Source organism: Thermothielavioides terrestris, chromosome 6 (genome assembly GCF_000226115.1).
Source record: "Thermothielavioides terrestris NRRL 8126 chromosome 6, complete sequence".
Lineage (NCBI taxonomy): Eukaryota > Fungi > Ascomycota > Sordariomycetes > Sordariales > Chaetomiaceae > Thermothielavioides > Thermothielavioides terrestris.
Genome location: NC_016462.1, coordinates 850,805 through 868,776, shown reverse-complemented (window position 1 = coordinate 868,776; position 17,972 = coordinate 850,805). Strand labels below are relative to the sequence as shown.

General features: G+C 57.9%; 8 protein-coding genes across 8 annotated transcripts; 4 read left to right on the top strand and 4 right to left on the bottom strand.

Moving 5' to 3' along the window:
* The first annotated feature begins 2,000 nt into the window (after positions 1-2,000).
* THITE_2123340 (uncharacterized protein) lies at positions 2,001-5,505 on the top strand. Its single transcript, XM_003657479.1, has 5 exons — positions 2,001-2,684; positions 2,754-3,773; positions 3,849-4,085; positions 4,150-4,609; positions 4,677-5,505. The coding sequence occupies exons 1-5, from the start codon at positions 2,295-2,297 to the stop codon at positions 5,396-5,398; spliced, it is 2,829 nt and encodes a 942-aa protein (XP_003657527.1). The 5' UTR covers positions 2,001-2,294; the 3' UTR covers positions 5,399-5,505.
* A 2,505-nt stretch (positions 5,506-8,010) lies between these two features.
* On the bottom strand, positions 8,011-8,289 carry THITE_2027781 (uncharacterized protein; the record flags this gene model as incomplete). Its single annotated transcript, XM_003657478.1, has 1 exon — positions 8,011-8,289. A coding segment is annotated over one exon (279 nt), but the record flags the coding sequence as incomplete, so codon positions are not given.
* A 417-nt stretch (positions 8,290-8,706) lies between these two features.
* THITE_2059778 (uncharacterized protein) lies at positions 8,707-9,177 on the bottom strand (the record flags this gene model as incomplete). The annotated part of the gene is made up of 1 exon (XM_003657477.1): positions 8,707-9,177. A coding segment is annotated over one exon (471 nt), but the record flags the coding sequence as incomplete, so codon positions are not given.
* A 1,094-nt stretch (positions 9,178-10,271) lies between these two features.
* Positions 10,272-11,264, bottom strand: THITE_2123335 (uncharacterized protein). Its single transcript, XM_003657476.1, has one exon. It carries the CDS (start codon positions 11,062-11,064, stop codon positions 10,318-10,320), a length of 747 nt encoding a protein of 248 aa, XP_003657524.1. The 5' UTR covers positions 11,065-11,264; the 3' UTR covers positions 10,272-10,317.
* Positions 11,265-11,477: 213 nt separating this feature from the next.
* On the top strand, positions 11,478-12,860 carry THITE_2123333 (uncharacterized protein). Its single transcript, XM_003657475.1, has one exon. It carries the CDS (start codon positions 12,039-12,041, stop codon positions 12,783-12,785), a length of 747 nt encoding a protein of 248 aa, XP_003657523.1. The 5' UTR covers positions 11,478-12,038; the 3' UTR covers positions 12,786-12,860.
* Positions 12,861-13,529, top strand: THITE_2123332 (uncharacterized protein). Its single transcript, XM_003657474.1, has one exon. The coding sequence runs from the start codon at positions 12,988-12,990 to the stop codon at positions 13,411-13,413; it is 426 nt and encodes a 141-aa protein (XP_003657522.1). The 5' UTR covers positions 12,861-12,987; the 3' UTR covers positions 13,414-13,529.
* A 174-nt stretch (positions 13,530-13,703) lies between these two features.
* THITE_2123331 (uncharacterized protein) lies at positions 13,704-15,748 on the top strand. Its single transcript, XM_003657473.1, has one exon. The coding sequence runs from the start codon at positions 13,820-13,822 to the stop codon at positions 15,425-15,427; it is 1,608 nt and encodes a 535-aa protein (XP_003657521.1). The 5' UTR covers positions 13,704-13,819; the 3' UTR covers positions 15,428-15,748.
* Positions 15,749-16,584: 836 nt separating this feature from the next.
* On the bottom strand, positions 16,585-17,898 carry THITE_2123329 (uncharacterized protein). Its single transcript, XM_003657472.1, has one exon. It carries the CDS (start codon positions 17,801-17,803, stop codon positions 16,655-16,657), a length of 1,149 nt encoding a protein of 382 aa, XP_003657520.1. The 5' UTR covers positions 17,804-17,898; the 3' UTR covers positions 16,585-16,654.
* Between the last annotated feature and the right edge of the window lie 74 nt (positions 17,899-17,972).

Genomic DNA, 17,972 nt, shown 5'->3' with positions numbered 1-17,972 from the left:
TTTCCTTAGAATGACAACCCAAAGGGTGGCCCGTGCGTCCACCACCAAAATCTTGCAGCGCGTATCACCACATGGCCTTCCACACGGCTTAGCTAAGACGTCGCAGAGCTCAATGTAGCCTCTTATCGATAAGGCAACACCACGTGACCTACGGCCCACACTAGATGGGTAGGTGGTCAAGACTGGCAGTATTCCAGTATCATTTCCTGTGCTATACAAGGCTGATTTCACTGCAATTCTAAGCTTTTTAGCCAGTTCCGTGTTTTCCACCAAATCTGCATTCTCCAGGCTCTTCAACAACGCTAGCGACATCGTCAATTCGTAGCGATTCTTGTGGCGACGCACTGCTCAGGCGTGTGGGTGACATGCGCGACAAAACTTGGTGGTGGACGCACGGGCCGCCCCACGGGTTGTCATTCTAAGGAAATGGGGTTGTCATTTTAAAGAAGTCGAACGTCTGTCGACTTCCTTCTGTCTGGGGGCAACGACCAGTTCGATCAGTGACCAAGGCCGTCCGGATAGGCCGGCGTACTGTGGACGTGCTGCTTGCCGATCCCTCTCCCACAACCTGCCAATTCGGCGCATTGTGGCCGGGCTCGTCAAATCTGACCTTTCTGCTGCGTGGATCGGCGGTGCCTGTGCGCTGTTCGCCCGGACCACACGATCCTCCTGAGCTTCAAGCTTCTTCTGGAAGATGCAGCAGAGGGCAAACAGGAAAAGCTCGAACGGAAGAAACTCGGCCTGGCGCCGTGCGCTGACCCGGCGAGCTGGCTCACTCCGTCGAGCCAAAATCATGTTAGTTCAAGGCGTGGCGTTTTCCAAGTGCATGGGCATGATCGCGAAGGCTTGTCACCGAATTCCCCCCCTTTTTTTCCCCTGGATTGGGTGGGATTTGTCTCCGTATTGATCCCACCTCGGCAAGGTCAAGGAATAACTTGATTGTGTAATCTGACGATGCAACGCTAACTCACGAACTCTTCTGCCACCCAACCTCCACAACCTTGATGCAGCGTCTCTCTGCACGGCTTCCACAATTTGAGAAGGGTGCAGCACGCAGCTACCCGCGACTGCAGCGGAAAGCCGTCCGTCTTGAACATACTGTGGTATGTATTCCGTACAGTAGTTACATTACAAACGCGGCTGTAGGGGGGAAGGATTCCCGATTTCGAATTGATAAAGCTCGCATCGAAACAAAGCAAAATCAAAATGGTTTCGGGGGAGGGGCGGCACCGAAGTACTTGGTACCCGATAGTGTACTTCAAGTAACGGCACGTGTTGGCGCAAGTCCGCTGGGTTTTCGAAAACTGCAATCCGAAGCAGCAAGGACACACAAAGCACCCCAAGCTCCGAAACGAATTTCCAGGTTCGTTAACGTTATTTCTCGGCGCCCGGACCCTGGTTGGGGGGGCTGCCCCTTGCTGCCCCTGCCCCCTGCCTCGAACCCCTGGCGGCAGTCTCGACGAGGTTTAGCGCCCTCCACCCGCATTTCCCAGTCCCCCGTCACGGCCCCAATTGCCCAAAGCTGCTTGGCTGCGTTCTGGAGCTGCAACAGCTGCAGCCTGCAGCACGCGTTTTCTTTTTGATGGAGCAGCGAATTGGCGAATCCGTTTGGCTGAGCGCGGCGCATCTCAAGGGCCCTCATTTGCTCTCGCCGATTCCTGGTCACACTCCCTTCAAAGCTTGGGGAAATACGCAGTGCGGATAACACTACCGCAGCCCACTTCACTCAGAAAATCGTACTGTGGCCGTGGCCTCGGGGAGGTTGGGGTGAGCTCAGTCCCTGTTCAAGCCTCCACAGCGCTCGGTCCTTCGTTTCCCTCTTCCTCCTCGTGGGACTCCTCTCCCGTTTGTTCACTAGCTCTCCCGCCCCAATCTCGTGCCCTGCCCGGCCTTGCCCTGCCTTGGCTTGCCGTGACTGCGTCTTCCCGGGAACAACCCAGCGGCGCGTGGGTAGCACACCGAGACGGCGACCATCAACAGCAGCCAAGTCTGCCGTGCTGCGTGCGGTCGTTACCTCCTCTCTTCTGCCTTCTCTGTTTGTGTCTCAGAACGGCAGCGACACTTGCTTTTGTGGCTGGCTGCCGACGCCGGCCTCTCACGCGCGCTGGCCATCGCCTTTTGCATTCCGAGTTATTTACCTTGCTCGCTTGAAACATCGAAACACGCCCGGCGCCTGTTTCCTCGAAGAACTCTTCCGGCAGATCGCCGCGCGCCGGCTGCGGCCTCTTTAGCGACTTGAACTTGACCCGGACCCTCCGAGTTGTGATTCTACCGTCTCCGAAAACGCCGCCAAAATGCCGCCCTCACTCAACACCCACGCCTCCTTCACCCGCCCGCGGACTGGCGACCGCGAAGGCCGCCCCGTCACCCGCGACCAGGCCGATGGCAACCTCATCATCCCGAGCCGGACCTCGTCTCTCCACTCGCGCATCACCCAGCCGATTCCCTCCACCCTCAACATGAAGCCCCAGCAGCGCCATCCCAAAACCCTCACCCACGCCTACATGGTCTGTGGCGTGGGCCGCGAGCCCTCGCAGTGGGTGAAGGCTCCGCCGCCCGTTCAGGGCAAGATTGGCCACATGAAGGGCGCTGTGCCCCAGTTCTGGCTTCCCGAGATTCTCGGGAGCAGCCCGAGGCTGGAGCAGGACAATGAGATCGCTCGGGCGCTACACGCCGCCATGAGGGTATGTATCGGGAGGGAGGAAAGGCTGTTTCGTGGTTGGGAACCGCATTGACTGACTGACTCCGCGCAGGCCTGCTTCCCCCACGACGTCGAGATTTGCACTGGCCGCAGTCAGCCGCACTGCGTCCACCACGCCTTCGTACTACAGCAGGACTCCTCCCATACGCTCTACGGCATCTGCCTGCGCGTCTGGTCGCGCGCCGACGAGAAGCGCGCCGAGACCATCCGCGAGCTCAGGAAGCGCACCGAGCCCGACTTCTACGACAACCCGGAGGAGCAGTACTGGATCCCCTACTGCCTGTCCTTCCTCTCCCGCTACCCGCTCTACAACCTGCTCGGCGACTACCTGCGCGGCATGTGGATCCACTGGAACAAGGCCACCAACCTGTTCCACGCCGAGGAGGTGTCCCGCATCCTGAGCTTCCCCGCCCCTCGCCTGACCGACCTGGTTCGCATCGACATGAAGGACTACGCGCTCTGCTACCAGTTCCCCTCGACGCCTACTGGGTTCCAGAACTTCGCCCTCTGGCCGCTCTTCTGCTGTCTCTCCATCCCCAACATCGTCGGCGTCATCGAGGCCGCCATCTCCCCCACCCGCCGTATCATCTTTGTCAGCCACTACCCCGCCATGCTGACCATGGCTGCCGAGACGGTCCGCTTCTGCGTCCGCGTCTACGAGTGGAGCGGTCTCTACGTGCCCATTGTCCACGCCCGCCACGCCAAGGACCTCGTCGAGGAACCCGGCCCGTACATCCTGGGCATCACGGCCGAGTGCAGATCGCTCTTCACCGCGCCCAACGATGCCTTGGTTGTCGACCTCGACCGCAACTTCGTTCTTACTTCGAACCCGCCGACCGCGCTCACGCCCAGCCAGCGCAACAAGTTTGTGACGAGGCTCACCCAGGCCCTGAACGGCGATGTGACGCCTTCGGGCGTGCCGCAGCATCTGCGGTCTGCGTACGGTGGAGGAAAGCTGGTCCCGGCTGGTCAGATCATCGTTATGCGTGGCGAGGTGGAGTCGATTCAGGACCCCGAGTGGTGGAACCAGGACGCCGTCATGGCCGTCATGGACCATGTCTGCGAGAAGATGGTGAGTTTTGGGAATCTTCCCGCCAGAGTAGCGAATATGGTGTGACCTCGAAACGCTAACGATTAATTCGCACAGCTCCGCAACACTGGCTTGAAGGCCGTCTTTGGCGGGTCAGTTAAGAAGCCGCTGATGACCAAGGTCTCGATGAGGCATCTGAATGAAATCGTGCGCGAGCGGAACCAGTACTCGAGGGATGCTCTGGAGGCCTGGCAGGATTTCATCAACCTCAAGGGCCGCATGGACACGGAGCTCAGCAAGGTTACCAAGCGCAACAACTATCTCAATGAGGAACTCGAGAGCTGGAAGCAGCAGGTGAGCAGCTAAGCCTGTTGTGAGACTTGCGTGGAAATACGGGTTGCGCTAACAGCCCCCCCAGTTCCTCAAATTCCAAGCCTTTGCCGATACGCTCACCAAGGAGACGCAGGAGCTCAAGGTGAAGATCGAGAACCACAAGCGCGAGAACCGCCGTCTGGCCGGTCTCATCGACCAGCAGAAGGAGGATGCCGCGCGGCTCTCGAACCGCCTGGCCGGCACCGAGAAGCAGCGCGACGACGCCCTGGAGGCCCTCGTTCTCCAGCAAGAAATCGCCGAGGAGCTCGAGCGCGAACGCAAGAGGAATCGGAAGGAGCTCAGCGCCCTGCAGCACACCAACGTCACCATTGTCAGGCAACGCGACGAGGCCCGCCGCGTGGTGCTGCATCTGCGCAGCCTGATCGCCGGCCAGCACCATCACATGGAGCACCTCGTCAAGACGCTGACCTCCCCCGAGGAGCTCGCCGCCGAGATCGAGGCCGGCTTTGCCGCCCAGGAGGAGGCCGAGGCCGCTGCTGCTGAGCGTAAGATGCCCGCTGACCAGTCTAGATATAATAGGCGACGTAAAGGTTGGCTGACACGGGGATACAGAAGAGGGCGCCGAGGAGAGCGACGCGCGCTTCATCAAGAACCTCACGCTGGCGAGCCGGCGCATCTCCACGCAGACGTTCATCGACGTGGCGGACCGGCACCTGAAGGACAAGACGGACGCCATCGCCCACATCATCCGCAACATCGCGGAACAGTGCCAGGCCGCTGTCGAAGGCCTACAACTCGCCCAGGACGCCGAGCTCGGGCGGCCGCACTCGCCGGCCGCCAGGGCTCGGGAGTTGTCAAAAAGCAGGAGGGGGAGTTCTCTCTCCGTCGCCCCCAGCGACGACGGCGCCGCGTCGTCGACCGCGGCGTCCGATGTCGGTGACGATAGCAGCACCCTCCTCCGACCGAACAGCGGCCGCATCTCCAGCATCCCGCCCACACCGGATCTCATTCCCAACCGCAGCAGCACTAGCATGTCTATCGCGAGCACCACCACGGCCACGACCCCGGAGCGAACCTCCCAGCAGTACGGCCTCCACGGCCACGCCTTCGCCAGCCACGACATCCCCACCAAGATCGTCGAGGACGACGAGGACGTCGCTGACCTCGCCCGCGCCGACGACCGGCCCGGACACCCCGACCACCCCGACGACGACAGCAACCCCATCCCCGCGCCCCCGCAGGATCAGGGTCTCGTGGGCAAGCAGCCCGCCGTCGAGAGCCTGATCCACCGCCCCTCGGGCGCCCGCATCAGCGCGCTCGGCACCTCGCGCTAAATTATTTTCTTCCCCATTGCCCCGTCCCGTGATGATGAGTCGGTCGGAAGAAAAAAAAAAAGGAGGGGGAGCGCTTGGGAGCGGGTGAGATCAGCAGAGCGAGCAGTGCAGACACGCGAGCAAGCAGGCAAAGCAAAGCAAGCAAGCAAGCAAGCAAGCGAAGCCCACACTGCCTGCCAAGGTGTTGGATGTGGATTCTGTATACCCCCGTCAGATGTACCCGCCCCTACTATGTCTTGTCTCCATCTGTCCGTTTATACCACTCTCTTTGCTTTGTGTCGGAAGGGTCTTCTCTGTCTGTCTTCACTTTCCCCTACCCCACAGCTTTTTCCAACGACGACGATGGAAACCGCGCGGTTTGCCTGCTCGGCGGGTCTCTCTCCTTGCTGCTTGCGTCTTGTACTACGGCGGTTGTATGATCTCCTTGTTCCCATATTTCTTTATGTTGTCTCCCCGTTTTGAAAGTTCTTGATCACTTTGGTCTGTCGATCGAACTACCTAACCTATCTATCATCTTCGGATTCTTTGTTCTCTTGATGGCTTTTTTTCTTTTCTTTTCTTTCTTCTTCGTTTCTCTCATGCATGCAAGCCTGTTGTCTTTTCGCTCGCTGCCTGCCTGCCGTACCGTAGTATTCCCCCTTTAGCTCAGCTTGTTAGGTAGTTGTTGTTTTGTGGTACTATCGTTTTATTCTGCCTTGTGCGTGCTGGCTGGTGAAGTGAATCTGGAATGCTTTGGAGTGTGCGTGCGTGTGTGCTGTTGTAGCTCTGTCTGTGATGATGCTGCTGTGAGGGTGTAGTGTTGTCGGGGTCGTTTGTGAGAGTGCAGTGCCGCTGTGAGTGAGTTTGCTTTGTGAAGGTGTGGTACTGTACTCTACTGCGTGCAGGTCCTTCGGCAATGAAGCGAACTTGGTGGGTTGTCCTCTGAGTGCTACTACGCTAGAAACTGGCGGTGTGGGCTAGGTAGGTGAAGGCTGTCAGTGAAGCCATGGCACCACATGCTGATGTGATTCTTTTCTGGTGTGGTAAGCCTTTTACTTCTGGTCGGTTGAGTGTGTTGCGGGCTGATAGTGAAAGGGGGATCTTGCATGGTGGCCAACAGGGAAACATGATGGCACGAATTGAATCAGTAAGGTGCTCCCTTGAGGTCTATACAGATCTTCTGGGTGGGTTGTCAGTATAGAAATCCCGAGCGCCAACATCTTCTGTGGCTTCTTTGTCTGTATGCTGGTTTCTGTGCTAAATAACTAACGTTCGGATGAGTCATGCATGAGTTCGTTTGGTGCAATCTCTCCTACGAAAACTAGAACCCGGGCGTTCGTTCAAGATTTGACTTTTTTTGATTGAAAAACGGTGTTGGTTATCTATTATGTAGGGGGCACTCTCTGCCTGAGTGTGGTGTAGGGGGACACTCTCTGCCTGACTATGGTGTAGGGGGACACTCTCCGCCTGTGTGGGGTGAAGAGGGACACTCTCTCCCTGAGTGGGGTGAGGAGGGAGAGTGGCACCATGGAGCCTGACCGGCTGTTCTCCCATACTTCCTCCAATCGTTCACTCCAGCGAAGTTCCCAATCCGCGGCCCAACTTGAAAAGCGGCTGTAGCGACGAGGAAAGGAGTCCCAAAAGAAACTGATTGTTTGAGTCAAAGTTTTCGTCGTTTCTGGCGTCCTCGGTGCGCAGTACAACCTGCGCATCTCCCAGCGGATCATATGCATCGTCTCATGTGGCCCGCGTCCCGGGAGAAGCCCTCTCGGCCTGGTACAAACGTCCAAGTGAGCCATGTGGCAGATCATGAGATCGGTAAGCACTTTGTGCCAACCATTCACGGCATTACATCGACAATATTCCCGCGGGAGGGCAGTTGAGTAGACGTCCTCATCATACTGCATGTTGTCGTTGTCTTTCTGGCCGTGCTTCTCGACGTTGACCGCATCCTCGACGTCATCTGAAGAGTCGAATTTGTTGCCGTCATCGCGAATGTCGGTCTCCGATTTGCCCGCGTCCGCGCCGTTGACACGGATCCTTGACGGAACAGGAATATTTCGACCGAGGGCAAATTCCTTCGTGAACAAGCTGGCTAGATCGTGCGCTGTCTTGGCCATGACACCGGCCGCTCCACTGGCAAGATCCGACCGCCATAAGTCGCTGTCATTGAAGGCGAAGGATGACTTCGTCAGAGGTTCGACGAATTGCCGCTCTAATGGCTCGACGCATATCCCGAGAGCACGGAAGGACTTGACCGTACGATGGATTGTCACCATAATTGCCTCACGCACCATGTTGGTATCCCGGGGCTCGTCCTTATCATTTTCCCCGTCTTGATCGGCATCATGCCCGTCTTCTCCCAGGCTGTCGGCCCATGGCTCGGCGCGCGTTGCGGCTTCCCCGTCATCCCAGGGGAACTCGAGCCTGTCAGATCCTGTCTTGCGTATGTCATGCTGGTCCCTCCGATCCAGGTAATTCTCCGGAAGGTGCGGCTCCACTTCCTTCATATCCAGCTTGCTGGAAATGGCGCGTAACATGTCCGCAATCTCCAGCCGACCCTCTTCTTGCGCGATCATCAGCGCATCTCGGCCGCGGGCGTTCCTCAGTCTCGTGTTGGCTCCAGCCTGGGTCAGGGTGCGCAGGATCTGGCGTCTGTCGAGCTTGACGGCGACATGGACCGCAGTGTTGCCAAACTGATCGGTGGCGTCGAGCGGGGCGCGGGCTTCAATGAGAGCTCGAACGACCTCTGCCGAGCTGCTTATTACGCCGCAGTGCAAGGGGGTTCCGTACTTGTTGTTCCTCAGGGAGAGCTGGGGTCTGGCCTCGAGGAGGCTCAAAACCAACTCTGATGCGCCGCCCAGACAGGCCCGATGCAGCGCTGTCATCCCGTTCTTGTCAGTGTGATCAACAATAGCCCCCCTTTGAAGCAGGAACCTGCAGGTGGCGGCTGAAGTGCAGTAGTGCAAAGGCGTCCGGCCCAGGTCATCCTCGACATACAGCAGGCCCGGCCTCTTTTCGAGCAACCAGCCGACCACCAAGTTCGACTGACCCGTTGCAGCGAGGTGAAGGGGTGTTCTCCCGGCGTGATCCCGCGGGGGGGCCGTCGAGGGGTCGAGTTGCTGCGCGTACGAGTTGATTAGCTCCGGGATCTCCAGGGTGTCTGGTACATCGCGCTGCGATGCGATCTGAGCGGCAAAATGAATTGGGAGGTTGAAGATGTGCGGATCACTCGGCGAAGCAAACCTGGTTGCGGCAAGCTCGGGGGCGGCGCGAAGGAGGGCTGCCGTAACGTCGTAATCTTGGAAGTCGATCGCTTGCATCAGGGCCGTCATCCCGTTGGAAGTCATGACGGCGAGGGACTGGATACCCTGGATGATCTGAATTGTCCGGTCTAGTTGCTTGGTGCGTCGTGGACCGTGCATGGCGAGCCGCTCGAGGGAAGTCGAGAAGGCTAAGGCGCATCCAAGGGCCGAGAGGCCCAATTGCTTGCTCGTGTCCGTGTGTTCGACAAGATATTGAAGGATGTCGCCGCAGTGATACTTCGCTGCTATGTGAAAGGCGGTCCATTGTTGGCGAGGATCTCCTGGTTGAAACTGTATCCCGTCATAGACAGGCAAAAATGGATCGGCCCCAAGATCAAGGAGCGCTTTCACCGCCATCAGCGAGTTGACGGAGACAGCAACAGCTAGCGGACTCCCAAGCAGCTTCAGGGGCCATTGGCGATGAACGTCTCTTGGGGCGCTAAAGGGCAAATTGACCAAGACAGCCAGACGGCAGTCCTTCGCCTTGCGAAGCATATTGACGACTTCATCGAGCACAGCCTGGTCTCGGAAAGCGAAGAGCCAATGTAGCGGTCCGCAGCCGTCTGCGGTTGCTGAGCACAGACAAGTAGTCTCGTTGAAGAGGCTCTTGGCTATCAAGTCATTCCCTTCACAGAAGGCTTTCACGAGAGTAGGCATTCCGGCGGTGGCGCTGGGCTCAGAGCGGAGCAATCTCAGGACTCGAGAGACATACCACGAGTCAGTTGGATGTGGAATGTGCTCGGGGTTTTGAAGAAGAATTGAAAAGAGTTCTGCAAGCGGGTGGCCAGCTGCATTAGCCATGCGAGCAAAGTCGGATGCCTTCCGCGGGTTTCGTGGCGTGCCGAAGCCGAGGTGGTGGCACAAGGCCATCTGCCACAGCATCTGCCCACTCTCCTCGCCCAAATTGTCCTGAAATGTCAGCTCAAGGCTACGAAAAATCTGTTGCTGGTGTACCCAATAAATATCTCTGCCGTTGTCTAGACGGAAGATCTGAGACGGCGTAGAGTCGTTAGGTCCCGTAAGCTTGAGTGAGGCTAACAGGGGCACGGTTGCCAGGCACAAACCTCGTAGGTCGGGGTGGGGGTTTCGACGTGGAGCGCAAGTTGGGGTGCGAGAGCGGAAGTATTCCATCTCCAACTAAGTAACCGTGAGCATGGGGCCCGATCGTTTTCGAAGTGGGCTCAGTCACGCCTTACTTCCATCGTGTAGACAGCTCCAAGCCTCGCACGCTCCTGGCACGCTCATCCGGATTTTTCTGCAGCAGCCAATTCAAGGCAATCCGATGGAGCATAATTAACCCCATTCGATTCGGCAACGAGCGCTTTGCTTCCCGGAGCAGTATTCCGGGATCGGGGCGGATTCCGTCGGCAGCGGCGTCGGCGTTGTTGCTGGCGTCCGCCCATAACTCATTCCGCTTTAGATAAGACAAGTAGTCCTGGCCTCCTATAAACGCTTCCCAGATGAGAAGTCCAAGCGCCCAGATGTCGCACTTTATGAGAGCTTTCCGGTCGATGGGAGAGCGCGTTTGGCCATCTACTTCAGGGGCGTTGTATCTGGCATGTAGATCAGCAATCAGCGCAACGTGGTGTGTCCGCAAACAGAAAGAGAAAAAGGAGGGAAGAGGAACCACGAGGCTTACAACCAGGTTCCCGAATACTTCAACGTTTCTCCATCGTGGTCCTTGCCTCCATTGTTCAGAACCAGTGCGTGTCCAAAATCTGCAAGCTTTGCCAGCGCCTTCGGAGGCCGATTTGGCGCCGGAAAAACCAGCACATTGTCCAGTTTTACGTCTCCATGAACAATCCCGCATTCATGCAAGGCTGCCAGCCCCGAGACCACATCGCCGAGGAGGATCGCAATGTGCACCGGCTCCAGCGGAGGTTTCCTCTTGATATGCTCGCGCAAAGTGCCAAGTTCAGCGCACTCGACCAGGACGTAAGGCATGAGGATGTTGCCCTCTGTTCTCCACCCGTAGCCAAGGGCGGAGATTATGTTGGGGTGGGCTTGCAATGGGGGATGCCGCATGATCTGGAGATCCAACACCACCGACCTCAATCGTCTGTGGAATGCCTTGTCGAACACCTTGCCGTCGCGGACCTTGAGATGTTTGACGGCAAAGACGCGGCCATCGCGGGCAGCAACGCACCTCTCGACGAGGTACGTCTCCCCTTCTCCCAGGACCTCCTCTCGCGACAAGTTCTCGTAGCGATACCGCGGAAGTCCCAATGCACGGATGACTTTGAGTACGTCGTCGAGGCTGTGTAGAGATTGAGAATGCCTTGCGGAAAAGATGGCTCGGCTCAAACTTGACACGTAAGTTCGAGAAAGCGAGGTGTTCCAGCTCAGGGTCGAAGCAACGGATGCAGGAGTCTTGTCTTCCATACTGACATTCCTGGACCGGATTCGGGCAATTTCGGGTGTCCGAGCGACGGAGTAGAATCTGTCTTTCCAGGAGCGTTTTCCACCGACTTGGTACTCCAGGTCCAAGTTAGATTCTGTTCATCATTGCTCAGACGTCCATTGAAGGGAGAGAGGAGTTCGGGTCCGTGGAGCACGAGGCTGCGGTGCCTTGCCAGCCCAATGCATGAGCTGTGTGTTTGTGCCCCCCAAGGGGGCGCAGCAACTGAGCAGGCTTCAGCCCCTCTCATCGGCGCATATGATTCGGCAGAGTTTGCCGATCCGTTTGTTCAACTTGGCCTTGGAGATAGTGCCCAAAGTGTGATCTGATGCTGTCAGTCACCATGCCTGGAAATTCGGGGATCTCATTCACCAGAGGTCATCATGGACCCAGTCGGGATCGCAGGGTTGACCATCGCCGTACTCGACCAGCTTTGGAAAATCGGAAATGGGACAGCCGAGTTGATTTCCAACTATCGGGACTTTGACAGCGTATGTATCCGCGGCGCGGGGGTGAACGAAGAGTTGAGAGATTGGGTGGCGCCAAACGATTGTTGTGCAAGTAACTGATCTCTGCCAGGACACCAAAGCGCTGGAGAACAAGATCCGAGATGAGAACAATCGCACCAAAGCCTTGAGGATGCTGCTGCTCGAGCCTTCCAGCGTGGGTGGCGATCTTGGCGAAGTCTGGCTGAGCCGGAGAACACCTCTCGTCCTGACAAGAAGCTTAGGCATATGGCGGCAAATCGCTATTCGAGCAGTTTGACGTTGAAGTGCAAAAGCAGATCCACATTTTTCTCGAACAAGCATCGGATGTGCTGGACCAAGCACACCAGCTCATGCAACGTCGTCAGGGGGGCGGGCAGGATTCCGAGTCAAGCCTCCAGATGAAATTTCCCCTGTTGCCAGCCAGGTCATCCACCTCGAGTATTGCTTCCCTGACATCGGATGCATCGGGCATGAAGCGGCCTCGGTCGTTTCAGCGTATACGATGGTCGCTGCTCGATAAGAAACGTGTGGAAGACATCGTCGCCGAGTTCAGCGAGCTCAACTCGCGCATTCACGAAAGCATCAAGCTCTGGTGTCTCGGAACGTCGATAGGGGTCGACTTGCGGCATCTCCGGCACCTTGAAAGCGACCCCAACTCCCGAGTTCTGGGTTTTCATGTTGATGCGCGACTGCAGATCGCAACGACCCAGACGGCGGAACATGCCACAAGCCTGGAAATAAGTGGCTCAAAACTAGCACGATCGCTGCCCAACATCCTCCGAGTAGGTGAAAAGTTCGGCATCCTTCGCATAAACGGGCAAGCCTTCCTGCTCGAATATCGTTCCTATTCGCCAGAGGCGCCCGTTCCCGTCGAACTGGACGATCGAACTCGAGACCTTATCGACAAACTCGCGAACCTGCTGCATCAGCCGAAGGAAATCGGCTTCCGGACACCAAGCTGTGTGGGCTGGTTTCGGGAGACGAATGAAAACAGGGTCGCCTATGTCTTCAACATCCCTGAAGGATTTGATGCTTCGCCTATCAGCCTGTTGGATGTCCTGCGGTCGAAGGACCTGGCAGCGCCGACTCTCGGCCAGAAATTCTGGCTGGCCCTGAGGCTTTCTCGATGTATATCGCAGCTTCAGCTGGTAAAATGGGTAAGCAGTCACCTATTAGGCGGTTATTGGGTTCTCCGATGCAAAGCATGGAAGACTTAAAAGCTCGACGAGTGGCCTAACCCTGGTAGGTTCATGAGAGTTTCCGCAGCGAGAACATCCTGTTTTTCCCAAGGATCGATAAGGACCAAGCCGGCAGCGCATCAGACCAGACCCTTGATCTATCGGAACCGTGGGTGCTCGGTTTTGAGTTCAGTCGGCCGGAAACGTACTTCTCGCATGGGTGACACATGCCTGACGCGGGATGTGTATCGTCATCCAGACCGGCAGCAGAGACCTAAGCATCCGTTCAGCAAAATCCACGACATCTACGCCCTCGGCGTTGTTCTTCTCGAGATCGGTTCGTGAAACCATTGGCACTCGCCCCTCCTCTTGCGCACTGGCTGACCGATCACCCATCCCCCTTGCAGGGCTCTGGCAACCAGCGCTGAGTCTCGACAAAGACGGGTTTGCCAAAGCGCAAAGTCCGCAGAGCATCAAGAAACACCTCTTGCGCCATGCCGAAAAGCGGCTGGGCGCCAAAATGGGCACAAAGTACCGAGACGTGGTGGTAAAGTGCTTGACTGGTGATTTCCATGTCCAGAACGACAACAAGGAGGACCTGAAGCTGCAGCAGGCATTTCGATCACAGGTGGTGAACGTGCTGCAGCGCGCAGCAGAAAGCATCTAGGCAGTGCTTCGAGCAGGCATTTGGGTTTTTGTGTGGTTCTTTCTTTTTTAGGTCGCGTTCTGTAGGCAGCAGTGGTCCGAGTCGTGGGAGGACAGAAATGGCAATCGATAGTACGGGAAGCACGGTCCACCCAGTTGGGAAAGTTGGCAATCAAGAACCTTGATGGCTACACTTGGATCCACTCACGCACACATGGACCTTCAGCCATGGGCGCCTATTCGTCAATGATGGAGAAGTGGGGTTCACGAAGCCGCGATAAGCACAGCAAGATCTTATCGGCAACCGCACGAAATCTTGCCATACCACCAAGTAAAATCATGGGCGGTTCGTTACTGCTCCGCCATCGAACTGTGCAATCGCACCGACAACCGCCGCCAGTCGCGGGGAATCCGCCAAAACATCCGCCATGTCTGGGACGGTTCTCAGCACGCTCTGTAGCATCTGCCACGCCGAGCCGCCTAAGTACAAGTGCCCGGGGTGCGGCGTGCGCACTTGCTCGGTGCCGTGCGTCCGGAAGCACAAGGTTCGAGCCGATTGCGATGGCGTGCGAAATCCCCGGGCCTTCATCCCACTCAGCCAGCTGAAGACCGCAGCCGGAATCGACCATGACTACAACTTTTTGACGTCAATCGAGCGCGCCCGTGAACGTGCGGAGAAGGACATTGTTGAGGCCCGTCGGCTGCTGAGCGAGAAGGAGCTGCGGCCGCTGAACGACGACAAGCACTTCGAGAAAGTCTGGCACGGCGACCAGCTGCACCACATCCCAGTGCGCCCTACGATCATCGATAGTTTTGATAAGCCTGTGCGCCGCCGGCTACGGTTCTACGACATCGATGTCATCAGAATGCCAAAGGGCATGTCGCGGCAAAAGGAGAACAAGACGGCTTTCAACAAGCGGACACACAGCATCAACTGGCAGGTGGAATGGCTCGTCTACGGCGCCTCTGGGCTCGGCGTGCGCATCCTCCACAAAACCTTGGAGGGCATCCCCCTCAACGCTGCCTTGGCGGCGGCCCTTGCCTGGCACCACCGCCGCCAAAGCTGCGAGCAACCTAACCCCGAAGAGTCCGACAACGGACTCGACTTGAACGACGAGTTTCTCGTGCCGAAAAAGAAGCGCAAGCACCACCGCCGCCGCCACCACCCCGCCCACGTCTCACCACCGCCAACTCAAAACCCCACAACCTCCACCTGGCCCGCAGCCGCAGACACAACCCAGTGCCCATTCACCTCCGCCTGGTCCCAGACAATTACCACCGGCGCGCCTTGCCAGCCCACAACCGCACCGACCCCGCCGCCCGAAGAAGCCTTCCTCACCTGGCAATTCTTCCTCCAGCAGGCCGGCTGGCCGATGCCGGCGACACCGACGCTTATCCGCCTCGGCGCGACCGAGAACCTGAGGACCGTGCTCGAGGGGCGGACGTTGCTGGAATTCCCGACCATCGTGGCCCTGCCGGGTTGGCGGGCGGTGCCCGAGAAGTATACTGTGCGCGAGAAGCCCGGCGCGGTGGCGCAGAGCTTGTCCGGGCCGGCTGGGCTGGATGGAGGCGATGTGAACGGAAACGAGAACGAGAGGAAGAGGGGACCGCCGGCGGGCGCGGCTGCTGGGCGCGGTGCGAAGAGAGCCAGGCTCGGGGCGACGCGGCTGGGGGAGAAGGCTGTGCCGGAGGCGGAGTCGGAGGCCGAGGAAGGGGAGGTCAATAGCGATGGAGATGAGATTGTCGGCGGCAGTGTGGGGAAGAGGGCTGCTGCGCGGGCTGTGATTGACGATGGGGAGAGCGAGAGTGACAGCAGCAGCAGCAGCAGCAGCGGCAGTGACAGCGACGGTGAAAGTGAGAGTGACAGCGACAGTGACAGCGACAGTGAGAGTGAGAGTGGAAGCGAGAGCGAGAGCGGCAGCGGCAGCAGCCATACGCTCGGCGGGAATGACGAGGAAGGGGAGATTCAGGAACCACAAGGGGCGATGTCGGGCACTGGCTTGGTTGACTACGGCTCGTCCGACCAGTCGGATTGAATTCGAGTTGAAGCTCGCTGGAGGAGTTTTGGAGTGCTCTTCCCACAGGCATCAGCCAACTGCCCTATTCTAAGCCGTTTGGCGGGATAGGGGTCATTTTGTCATGTTTTAGAATTGTCAGGCATGATACCCTCGGAGAGAATACCGACATCGTAGTTATGCTTTTGCTTTGTTTTGTGTGGACCTCAATGCCCATGCCATGTTTGAGCGTGATGAGCGTGGAGGACTGGTCTTGCTCATTTACCAGCAATGCCATGTCTCTGCTCTTGAGAGTGTTCATGCAGCAAGCCGGGCTTGAGCTGAACAGAGTATTGCGAACGCATCCTATCTATTCCAACTATCCCGAGCTCAGCAAGTTTGGTTAGTTACCTGTGTTGGCTTAAGCGGTGCCAAGTCAGTGTTCTTCCCAACGGGCTCCCGGGTAGAAGTTACTCGGTTGTGGAAATGGAACAAAGGAAGTGAAAGAGGAGGAAGGATTCACAGGCACAACAACTATCAAGAAGCAAAAGCTCACCGGCTAGCCCCCTTCGCGGGCGAAGGGAGGTAGCCGGCTACGAAACCTTCCGGAGGATTTGCTTCGGGGTGTCGAAGCCCGGAAGGGGAGGTCGAGGACCTTACCCTTCTCTTGGGCACGGTCGAGCGCGGGTGGGGCGCTAGAAGGGGAGGTCGAGGGACTCTCCCTTTTTTTTTTTTTTTTTTTTTTTTTTTTTTTTTTTTTTTTTTTTTTTTTTTTTTTTTTTTTTTTTTTTTTTTTTTTTTTTTTTTGGCACGCCCCTGGGCACAAGGATCGAACAGGCGACCTCTCGGTGGAGAGTGTGTCAGGAAGTGGTGGCCGGTGGAAATCGGGTGAGTTCGAACTTCTATATTTAGTGCCTACCGACTGCTCCCAGCTCCCCGGCGGCCTTGGTCCTTCGCTACTGAGAACAGACTTGCGTGATCGATGCCCGCTGGTGTTCCTGCGCCTCCCTGCCTCGCATCTTCTGCAGAACAGGAGAGCAAACAATCGCTATTCTACCGCTTACCGCTCTCAGGGCGAAATTCCCACCTTCCTGGGGATACCTTTATGTTGTTTACAGCACCAAACCTGATCCGCAAGGCATGACTGCATGAAACATGGTATCATTGGCAAATAAATAAACATGACGCATGATAAGTCTACCACTTTCCCATCGCCAACACAACGATAAACTCAACAAGTATCACCCAATTTTCCTCCTCCCAGACCGCCTAATGCACCATGGCCTTCCCAATCTCGCTCTGCCACCCGTTGGCGCGCTCAAACCCGTTCGAGTGGGTCTGGTAGTCCATAAACGCCTGGTACACCTCCTCCTGGCTGGTCAGCACGAAGGGGCCGTACTGGACGATCTTCTGGTCGAGCGGCAAGCCGGCGACGAGGACGAACCGGGCGCTCTTCGGGGCGCCCTCGTCCACGGCGGCGTACACGGCCTGGCCCTCGGGCTCGAACACGACGTTATGGAACTCCCCGACCGCCCGCTGACCATTGCCCTCCTCCGGCCCAAACAGCACGTCGCCCTCGAGCGTGTACGCGAACGCGTTCCAGCCCTCGGGCAGCGGCTGCACGATCCGGCCGCCGGGCCGGATCTCGACGTCCAGCAGCCACACGGGCGTGTACGCCAGGTCCTTGACCGAGTCCACCCCGTGGCTCTGCCCGCTGATCACCTTGACGCGCACCTTCCCCCCGTCGACCTCCGCCACGGGCACCTCGGCAGCCTTCAGATCCCGGTACCGCGGCTCGCACGCCTTCAGCCGCTTCGGCAGGTCCACCCACAGCTGCAACCCGACATTGACCCCGCCCTCGGTGTCCAGCGCGGGCATCTCGGCGTGCACGATGCCGCGGCCGGCGGTCATGAACTGCAGGTCGCCGGGGCCGAGGCGGCCGCGGTTGCCCGCGAAGTCCTCGTGCTCCATGCCGCCGCGCAGCAGGTAGGTGATGGTCTCCTGGCCGCGGTGGGGGTGGTCGGGGAAGCCGGCGCCGGGCGAGACGGCGAAGTGGTCGAGCATGAGGAAGGGTGAGAGGTGGCGCAGGCGCGGGGTGCCGATGGAGCGGCGCACGCGCGCGCCGGCGCCCTCGGACTGCTCGATTGCTAGGAAGGTCTGGCGGATGAGGCGGGGGAGGAGGGCGGGGGTGGTCATGTTGGCGGTGGTGGGAGGGTTGCTATTGGTGATAGTAGTGGTGGGAGTAGTAGAAGTGGCTGTGGTTGCAAGCGAAATGTTGCTGTTGAAGAGTTGCGAGAGGATGATCGTGCTATTCAAGCCTGTCCACCCGGCGATGTCGGGTCGGAAGAAGACAGCCAGGACGGAGCAGAGTCCCACGATGACGGAGATGCAGATGATGACTCGGGAAACGGTCCTCATCGGGACCACGGGGCGGGCAGATGAGGGCTTATGTATAGGAAGGCACTACTACCCTGAGAGCATACATCTCCTTACGTACAGCAGCCGCGATGAAACGTATTTCAAATTTTCGACAAAGACGGCTCATGTCTTATGAAGAATCCGGAAATGTCGAGGACGTTCTCATCCT